The sequence below is a fragment of the Macaca nemestrina genome, chromosome 9 (assembly GCF_043159975.1).
Source record: "Macaca nemestrina isolate mMacNem1 chromosome 9, mMacNem.hap1, whole genome shotgun sequence".
NCBI lineage: Eukaryota > Metazoa > Chordata > Mammalia > Primates > Cercopithecidae > Macaca > Macaca nemestrina.
This window is the reverse complement of record NC_092133.1, coordinates 38,675,759-38,686,572: the sequence shown is the minus strand read 5'-3', so window position 1 is coordinate 38,686,572 and position 10,814 is coordinate 38,675,759. Positions and strand designations below refer to the sequence as shown.

General features: G+C 40.0%; 1 protein-coding gene across 1 annotated transcript in view; it reads right to left on the bottom strand.

Annotated features, from left to right (window-relative positions):
• Positions 1-584: 584 nt before the first annotated feature.
• Positions 585-10,814, bottom strand: part of LOC105470210 (cytochrome P450 2C3-like) — a 112,451-nt gene continuing 102,221 nt past the window's right edge. Inside the window, exon 10 of the mRNA XM_071069450.1 lies at positions 585-9,798. Coding sequence (XP_070925551.1) covers positions 9,774-9,798 — 25 coding nt within the window. The 3' untranslated portion in view covers positions 585-9,773. The remainder of the gene's footprint in view (positions 9,799-10,814) is intronic.

Genomic DNA, 10,814 nt, shown 5'->3' with positions numbered 1-10,814 from the left:
ATCAGCACAGTAATAACTTCCAATATACTCATAGATCTGGTTTCAAGCTTTTATAAACATGTTAAATAAGATTCATTCATAGCTAAGTAATATCTCAATAAACACACAACTTCATCAGTAATCAGTAAAATACAAACCAAGGAGAAACTATTTTAAACCCATTTGGTTGGAGAAAAATTGTTAATTCAATAACCCAAATCAGTACCAGAGATGTTAGGAAAGGTTTTCACGTATACACAAACGCTGAGGTGCTAAAATTAATACAATTTGATTTATAAAGCAATTTGACAATACCTATAAAAGTTGAATGTGGGCATATCCTGTGAATCAACAATTCCACTCTTGCACATACCCACAAGATGAGGAAAACACAGATGTTCATTGGAAGACTACTGGCAAAATGTGGAAACAATCTAACCGTCCCTCAGTAGAAAAACATTTGAATAAACCGGCATGTCTGTTTAATGAATATTGTGCAGTAATTTAAATGAATGCAGTATCTACATGGATAAATCTTTAAAAATAATATTAAGGGTGAATAAAAGCAAACTGCAAAAAAGATAAAAAAAAAAAAAAAAAAAAAAAGAAAGCTTATTTGGGGAGAAAAATACTTGGGTCGGAATAGGACTAAAGAGTGAAATTTCACTTCTGGTTACATTGTAGATGGTCACAAAAGCCCATTGTTCCCATAGTGATATATCAAGAACACACTGGAGAGGCACCAAGATCTGAATGATCTAAAGGAGAGTTGAGGGTGCAACTCAACTCCAGAGGACGTTAAGTTCTTCCCTAGATAGGCCATTTTTACACCTAAAGAGTAAGAAGAATCAGCTGAATTTTCAATGACTGAGTGGCCTAGAGTAACAAAGAGTAATCTGTTGGGGCCTTAGACATAACACCATTCCTTACTGTCAGTGAGTTTCCCCCCAACAGACATTTACCATACACGCAGCAGAGTATAGCACACTGAGGATGGGCAGGAAGAAGAGGTCTCCTTAGTATGAAAAGCTGGAGCTCAACTGGAAAGCAAACAAAAAGCCTCAGGTGCTTATATCGCAAGCCCTGCTGAGGAAAGGGGCATGATCCTGCTCTCGTAACAATGAAGTGAATCAACTGAAACTAATTAAAATTGAATTCTAACACCAAAGGTACTCAATTTATAATTAGTGCAAAGAGTTTAGCTTTTCATTCGGCCTGATACAGAAAAAGGTATGGCAAACCTTCAGTTTTTACTGTTGTTTTATCCAGTGTCTCTAGCATGCAATCAAAACTTATGAGGTATGAAACAAAGCAGAAAAATGTAACATATGATTCAAGTAAAAACTCGTCAGAAGAAACAGACCCACAGATGATCAAGATGTTGAAATTAGCAGGAAAGGACATGAAATTATCTATTAAAAATATGTTAAAGAATTGAGAGACGGAATTGGAGACAATGAACAAATTTAGCAGAGAAAAAACTCTAAAATAAACCAAAGAGGCATTTTAGTATTCAAAATTGCAATATCTAAAGTGAAGAATGCATTGGATGGGCATAACAGCAAATGGAACCAAGTAGAAAATGTCAACAAAAATTACGCAAATTGTGGCACAGAGACAAAAAAGAATAAACAAAACTGAAAAGAAAAAAAGAGGACATTAGTTGACATCTGGTGTCATATTAAGCCTATATCTACTATACACCTAATTGGAGTCTCTAAAGGAGAAGAGAAGCAGAATGGAGAAAAGAAGATGTTGGAATAAATAATGTAGAAACTTTCACAAATGATTTTTAACTACATAAAATTATATACCCAAGGAAAACATTCTACAAAAGAAGGTGGCTATATAAAGAGATTTTCTGGATCCTACTGCACTTTCTACCCTGAAGTGCTGCTTTCTGAACCAGAGGCCTTTCTGAAAGACAGGACCCTTCATCCAGGGTCTTTACTGCCTTTGCTGTCCTAAGCTTTCAACATTTTATCTCAAATAAAAACAGGCATTTGAGTTTCCTCCCTGGATAGCCTTCTGCATGTGATGGATGTTTGGATTGAAATTTATCCTATTGTATTCAGTAAAAATTTAATTACAAGTGCTTATTAAGAAATACAGGAGAAACTACAAGATCTGTTATCTCCCTCCTTGTTTTCAACAAAGTATCAATTCTCTTTGAGGGAAAGAAGGCATTCAGCCTAAGGGATAAAATATGTAAATATTTCCCAGACTTTCATGCAACTACATATGGTCCTGTGACTAAATTGTGGTCAATAAAATGTAAATGGAAGAGTAGTGTGGCACTTCTTGGAAGGAGAAAGCTGGCTCATCTGAAATAGGGATTCCCCCAATAGCCATGTCTCCATTCCTCTTCCCTGCTTCCCTGATGCCTGGAAGTGTGTATGATTGCTGGAGCACCAGCTGTTAACTAAGACCACAAGGTAACCTTGGGAACAGAAGCCATGGGTATGGTTGCTGGAGCACACGATGGAAGGAGTCCAGATCATGATGCGCATGGAGCTGCCAACTCCATGCTCAGGTTTTTCTCTGTGAGCTTAGATGAGTTCTGCAGCACCTGTCTATGTCCTAGTTAGCTCTGCGATGAACTGACTGCCTCTCAGTGAAGGGTTTCACACCCACTCACACAGAGTGAAATAAGCTGTGGTTTCCCATATGTTTTAACAAAGCTGTCATCCTCAAGGGTTGATCCCCAAGTTGTTCGGCAGGCAAAGCTAATACTGGAACTTGATACAAAGTGTGGCTCATTACTTCCCAGCTGCTCAGGTACTCCAAGCAAAGGAGGAAAGTGCTGGTAGAACAATATCATCTCAGCATGAAAGAAGCACTTTTTTCCCCTAATTTCCTATGGTTGTAAATTGCCACTCTCTCTAAAGAACCCACCCAAATAGGGAGGAAGCTCAGGTCTCAGGTGTTCGGAAAGGAACTTTCTACTCAGAAAGGGCTCCCAAGGAAGCTGAATCTTCAGCTGTGGACCGTGAGGAGGGAGTTTCTTCTTCCAGAAAGAAATAAACTCTCAGCTGACATGTCAATTCCTTTACAAAGGCAGGTCTCACACACACATAATCACAAGGTGTACCCCCCACCCCAGGGAGCACGAACTATCTCTTTGCAGGTGGGCCCATGAGAGAGGTAAAGAGAGCATAGAAAGCAAGACCCCTCTGAGATGCCAAGCCTCAAGAAAGGGAGAGAGTGTGGAGAGCTGGGCATCACAGAAACTAGGAAAGGATGCAAATCCAGCTGTCTGGAAAAGTCTGCCAATGAGTATCACAGGAGGTGTTAATGAGGAACCACCAGGGAGGAGCAGAGCATGAGAACTGCTGATCAGGTTTATGAGGGGGGAAAAAGCATCCCTGATTCAATACATCCACCTGTCAGACTTTCTCACAATATGCCATTGTTGTTAAGTGAAGATACTTTTACTGCTATCTGCTTGAATATTATCATAATAAATATATGGTATATAGTGTATATACCATATACTATATACCATACACTGAGTATATGGTATATATACAGGAGAGCCTCTTGAGATTTGAAACATCACAATAATAATGAAGCACCCAGTTGGTCTTGGCGATGGATGTTTCACACAATTTGTGACATTTGACATCCATAAAAATTGTAGGAGGAAGGATTTTTATCCTGATGGACAGACAAGAAAACAGGCCTCAGAGGGTTCAGATATTTGCCTAAAGTCACATGGTAAGAACATGGCCACACGAGGGCTCTCAAGCTCTGAAGAGGACATTCCCCCAAGAGAAAAACCAAAGACATGGCCCCAGAGCAAAGTTGGCACCTGTCTTCACTGGGCACTGATTCAATCTCATTCTGCTTCTCATCACCCATGGTCTTCACCCACTCCCACTCCCACTCCTCAGCCACCACTAGAGTGTGGTTTGTGAGCTCAATCTCTCTCTTCCTCTCTCTCTCTCTCTCTCTCTTTCTCTCCCTCTCTCTCACTTTCATTTTAAAAGCCCGTGCCCTCCAAATCACACCGTGCTCTTTCCACCTAATCCAGGCTGTGTTCACCTGTTCTTCCACAATGGCTGACTCTTACACCTGACCTTGAATGACAGCTTGACTGCAGGTTTTCCAGACTCCAGAATTTCCTGCAAAGCCAGGAAAGACAGACTGTTTTAGGAGCTCATTCAACTCCTGTTTCTTTCTCTTGAAGCATCTTGTAAAGTTCACATTCTTTGCCAATGATAAGGCTACTTGGAGGCTGAGCACGGTCTAAGTTGTAAAGAATGTTTGGAAATTCATTAGGAAATGTCTGAAGTTAGAAGACACTTCACCAGGCACATCTTCCAGGCAAAGACATCCCTGATTCACAGGATTGACACAAATTATCCCAATGAACGAAGCCCTATCCAAACTCAGCCACAGACCTGCCAGCGTGGTGAAAATGAAGTATCTTTGAAGTTAGCTGCGGGCTGCTTCACTGCAATCGGGGGCTCTTGTTTCAAATAGCTTCAGTAATTTAATTACTTTGTGGCCTAACCCATCAGAATGGGAATGCATTCTTTCATTAGAAATTACATAAACAATATTATGTTCTCAGAAAATTGAGAAGAAAAATGCCAACCATAACCTGTCCGCTAAAATCTCAGCTGGATCCTTTCCATTCCAGCCACATGCATTCCTTTCATGAGCAAGAATCACAGTGTTCTTCACTCCTGATTATCTCGAAGTGCTTTCTCTGTCTCTATAAATGCCTTCTAATTCTCATGACTAGGTGCTTGGGTCTCCTCACCTATAACACACAGGCAATAGTACCTTCCTTGCCTGGTTCACAGGGTTGGCTGTGAGGATGGAACATGCAAGTACTTTGTGATCTGTCGATGTTCGGGCTCAGGGACTGGGCAAGCCAGGCCTTGCCTCTCACACTTTCCTTCTGTCATTCTGGGTGCTTCAGCATAGGATGAGATGTGCAGAGTGATGAGGCCTCTTTTACCCTGGGCTCCACTGTCTAAGCCATCCCATCCCTTACCAACATGGCTGACTAGCTGCCTATCTGGTTTCTTTGCTGTCATTCTTAGGCCCAGGACAGTCCTATTTTTAATCTGAAGGCAGAGTGATACTTTGCTTTATTTTTTTTAATTTATTTTTTTTAGAGATGGATCTCAGTCTGGTGCCCAGGCTGGAATGCAGTGGCATGATCATGGCTCACTGCAGCCTCAAACTCCTGGGCTCAAGCAATGCTCCTGCCTCAGCCTCCCCAGTAGATAGAACTACAGGCACACACTACCATGTATCATTAATTTTTGCCATCATTTTTTGTAGAGACAGGATCTTGCTATGCTGCATAGGCTAATCTTAAATCCCAGGCCTCAAGCAATTCTCCCTCCTTGGTTTCCCAAAACACTGGGATTACAGGCATGAGTAACCATGCCCAGTCCAGAGTAATATTTTAAACACACCAATCAACCCTGTCGTGCTGTAACTCTATGTATTCTCAACTGATTTAGAATCAAATACAGTTTTAATAGCAAAATACAACTTTAATCAAATTCAACTATTTTGAAGTAAATGTTTATCACAAAATGGACAAAGGCCCTAAAAGATGTGGCCTAGCTTCCGTCTCCAGAGATATCTCCTGCTATCCCTGACTCACCCTGCTCTACTTAGACTAGCCTTCCTGCTGGGCCTGTGACAAAACCACCACATAGCCTTTGTGCTTACTGTTCCCTCGGCCTGAAATGCCCTTCCCAGGTGCTACTATGGCTCCCATGCTTCATCTAGGACTTAAAACAGTCTACCCTATCCCCATCTCTCTTTACCCCCTAGAGAAAGTGTGAGAAAGCTCACACTTCAATCAGGGCTTACCGCAGCCTCAACAGTTCCTCTCCATTAGCCTCTTGAGTAGCTTGGACTACAGGACCAAACCACCATACCTGGCTAATTTTGTCTTTTTTGTAGAGATGGAATCTCACTATATTTCACAGGCTGGTATTGAACTCTTGGACTCAAGATATCCTCCCACCTCAGCCTCCAAAAGTGTGGGGATTAAAGGAATGAGCCACCATGACTGGCCTCCAGCCTTTCTTTGAGTTATATGTGTGACTCTTTCTTTGAGTCTTGCGTTTAGAACATGCTTTATAGTAAGTGTAGTGCACTATTTTGATAAATCTTTTTTCTATTACACTTAGAACTATTTTCAAATCAAGGTCAGATCATGGAAAGTACTGGAGAAGTTTTCCTCTTCTTTGGTATAGGTTATATCTGGAACCCTTCAAGGGAACACTAAAAATCATGAAATCCAAACCACAAGGCCATCACACAGTCACCCAGCAAATGGCTTCGTAAAGTATTTCCATGCTAAAAAGAAGAAAACAATTTCTCTTTTATGTCATAAAGATATGATAATACTTTTATGCCACTGGACAATTTACAAGGCACTTTCAATATCTATTACCTTACCAGATACAGCTGATTCAAAAATAACATCCTAAGAACCAAAGTCTAAGTCTTAAACATTAGACTATAAATATTGACATGACACCAGAATATATTTAAAAAGTAATTAGGACAAAAATATGAATAAAAATGGAGCAAAAATGTCTCATTTTATATTATTAAACAACAATAACAGAAATGAAAGAGTACTACGGTGCCATGGCTTCAGAAAACATAATGAACATGCTGGAGTCTCCACAGGAAAAAGTGTTGAGGGTGTAACACTGGAAGTAACACTTTCTTCTCAACACACTTTGCAAAAGTTTTAATAAGAAAATACAAGAGTTCAACCAAATACAACTCCTTTGGAGTAATGATACATTACACAAAGTGTCCTCATTCTTGTTTCTCACTTAGAGCTGATGTGTCACACTTAGAGCTGATGTGTACCAGTTTCCTAAAGGTTGAATATTTTCTCCCACTATTTTTGGCCCTGAGAGCCTGCCTCCCCAGGGATATTCTAGCCAAAACCTTCTGAGGCTGAAATAGCCAGGCAATAAGGATCCCAGTAGTCCTTAGAACATAAGAAGAAATCCTTCTTGAGCCCATCTCCCAGAGAGGGATTTTGGAGGCTGAACCTGAAGACTTCATGTGACTCTCAGGCTTGCTCCAGCCAAAAGAGCACCCAGGGTGAGGGTTAGAAGGTCAAGGACCAGGAAGTCAAGGGTGCAGTGAGCTATGATCATGCCACTGCACTCCAGCCTGGGTGATGAAGTGAGAATCTGTCTCAAAAAAAAAAAAAAAAATAGGTCAAGAAGGACAGAAAAGAGCAAACCCATAACTCTAGGATGAGCTACTACAACCAAACAGGATGAAAGTCTACCTCCTCATAATCATAGAGTGACCAGAGTGAGGATAAAGGGTCTGTTTTTTTAACTTGAGCCATCATCTCTTGTGGAGGCAAATTTTCTGCATATAACTCCTAGCTAAACAAGAAAACCATAAAAAAAAATTTCCCACAGCTGATACAACCTTAATAGGGGCATTTTCTCTCATAGTAAATGAATTTTTATATTTTAGTAAAACTACCTATTTACTAAATAAAGATTAGTATGTTATGAGGCAAAGATTGGAACAGAAAGGGGGATGACTTGAATTATGGAAAGCATCCAGACAGGAGAAGATGGTCTCTTCATAAAAATATTTTTCCCTGTTTTACTCACTCAATACAACTAAAAACTCTCAACTTTATATATAAAACAAAATGAGAAGTCTCTGACAGGGCAACAGAAGGCAGACTGGCTAGGGACCCCGCAACCTGAGGACCATGGTGGTGAGCTCCCAGGGTGTTCCTGTTGCCTTGGACATCCCAGACCTGGAGCTGAGGGCAGCAACCTGGAAAGGGCAATGGGCACAGACAGAAAAAGTCTCAAGAGGAGCCTGCTGTCTCTGACCAAATGGCCAGAATGGGGCAGCCCAGCAAGGCAGAATACTTTGAAACAGTAACACCTTTCCCCAGCCAAATGCCTGAAAAGGCCAAGTGGGGAGTCCAGGCTTCCACACTCAAAATACTATAATGAGGTGCCCCAAATACCCTACTGAGTTGGGGACAGAAAAGGCCCAATAAGGAGCCCATATTTCATCCCTACCCAGATGTAATGAAGAAAGCCTAGTGGAGAGTCAAAGCTCTCACCACTACTCAGCAGTACGGAGGACATCCCCAGTTGTGTCCGTGGAGGCCATGTGTGGAGCTAGATATCCCACCCCTACCCAGCAGTAATGAGGAGCCCCCAATAACCTCAGATGTGAATGTAGGCTGAGTGAGCAAACTAGAGTTTTACCCCCACCTGCCAGTACTGAGGCAGCACTGCCACCTCTTCCTTGGCCATAGGGTTCTGAAAGGAAGCCAGTGAAAGGAGGTTTTAGTAAGATCCAGAGTTTTATAACATCATAAAAAAATATATCCAGGATTCAACTGAAAATTACATGTCTTAGAAGAACCAGGAAGATTCAAACTGCAAATAAGACAATCAAAAGCTACCAATACCAAGATGACAAGAGATGTCAGAATTATCTGACAAAGCTATTAAAGCAGTCATCATAAAAATGTTTCAGTGAGCAATTATGAACACATTTGGAACAAATGAAAAATGTATAAAGTCTCAGCAAAGAAACAGAAAATAACAGCAAATAAATAGAAGATATAAAGAATGAAATAGAAATTCTAGAATAGAGAAATAAATAACCAAAATAAAACTACAGTTGATGGGCTCAGTGGCAGCATTAATGAAACAATGGAAAACTGACATTAATGAGACAAAGACAAAGTGAACTGGAAGACAGAACAATAGAAATAACCTAATATGAAAAACAGAGAGAAATGGACCAGAGAGAAAAAAGAAATGAGAAGAACCTCACAGACCTATGGGACTATATAAATGATCTAAAAATTATGTAAATGGAGTGCTGCCGGAAGAGAAGAAAATGTAGGGCTGAAAAAGTACCAGGAGAAATTTTGTCTGAAGATATCCCAAATTTGGAAAAAGACATAAACCTACAGATACAAGAATCATAGTGAACATCAATCTGGATAAATTTTTTGAAAATCCACACCAAACACTTCTGGGAAATTTTCCAAAAAGGAAAATAAATAATTTTCAAAGCAGCCAGAGAAAAATTACACCTTACCTAGTGGGGCAGACTTGTCATCAGCATCTACGGAGAAATAAAAATTAGCAGAACATTTTTAAGTGCTGGATAAAAAAAATCTATCGGCCTAGCATTCTGTATCTATTGAAAGTGTTCTTCACAAATGAAGAGGAATTCAAGACATTCTTATATGAAGGGAGACAAAGATAATTTATCTCTAGCAAACCTACCATAAAATAGTGTTTAAAGAAAGTTCTCTAAAGTTCTTTTATAGGAAATTTTAAAAATTAAAAAAAAAAAAACACAAAAAAAAAACAAGCATGGGTAAGGACGTGGAGAAATCAGAATTCTCCTACCCTGACAGTGGGAATGTAAAGTAGTGAACCTATGGTGGAAAACTGTGGCAAGGTTTCTCAAAAAATTAAAAGTAGAATGTCCATATGATCCAGCAATTACATTTCTGCATATATACACCAAAAAACTGAAAGCATCAAACTGATATTTGCACACCCATGTTCCTTGCAGTATTATTCACAATAGCCAAAAAATGGAAGCAACCCATTTGTCCATCAGCAGATGAATGCATGAACAAAATGTGGTTTCTACAGACAACGGAATATATTCAGCCTTAAAAATGAAAGAAAAAGTTGGATACATGCTACAACATGGAAGATGGATGATCCTTGAAGATATGATGCTAAGTAAAATAAACCAGTCACAAAAGGACAAATATTTTATGATTCCTCTTCCATGTGGTACCTAGAATAGTGAAAAAAAAAAAAAATCACCAAACAGAAAGTATAATGGTGGTTTCCAGGGGCTGGGAGGAGGAGGGAATGGGGAGGTAGTGTTTAATGGGTACAGACTTTCAGTTTTGCAAGGCGAAAATGTTGCTGTGCATGCTTGCTCCTGCCTGTAATCTCAGCACTTTGGGAGGCCAGGTGGGAGGATTGTGTCAGGCCAGGAGTTGGAAAATAGCCTGGGCAACAAAGAGAGACCCCATCTCTGAAAAACAATTAAAAATTACTTAAGTGTGGTAGAGGCTGAAGTGGGAGAGTCATTTGAGCCCAGAAATTTGAGGCTGCAGTGAACTATGAAGATAATCATTTCCTCTGTCCATTCTGTTTCACCACCAGCAATGCAACTCCATTCAAATACACATTTGTACTCTCAAGAACTAAATGAGGCATTTTTACTCCAGTTTGCTTTGTGTTTTAGTGGTTTCTCTGAAATAATTCTGTAAAGTCTCTCTTCTTTCTTATGTCAGCTTAATAAAGTCATTGTTCAATTAGCTTAATGCCCCACTATTAATGGGACAGAGATTTCCTTAGACATCAGAAACCAATAAATTTCCCAGTCTTTGCAAGAGGCTCTGTGTGCGTGTTGGGGAATGCCTTTAACACCTACCTGGGCACTTTAAAAATCTGCTAGCAAACTAAAAATCTTAAAAGAAGGAATTGAAAAATAAGATGTTCATAGAAGGCTTTGAAGAGTGGTGACACATTTCTGGAACATAGAAGGCCACACAGGCTTAGGAAATATCTGAGAATGCCCTAAGCCCTCGCCTCTGACTAACTTTGAGGCTCTATGAGAGCGGAACATTACGTTTCTCTAGCGAAAAATGTCTGCAGAAATAAGAAAATGTATAGGAGTGGATTATTTAAACCAAGACTATGGCCTTATGATGAGGCCTTTTCAACTGCAGGTTTATTCTAATCCTTGGTTGCAAACCTTCATATGGCCTTTAGGCTTCAACTGAAATAAAAGTGCTTACT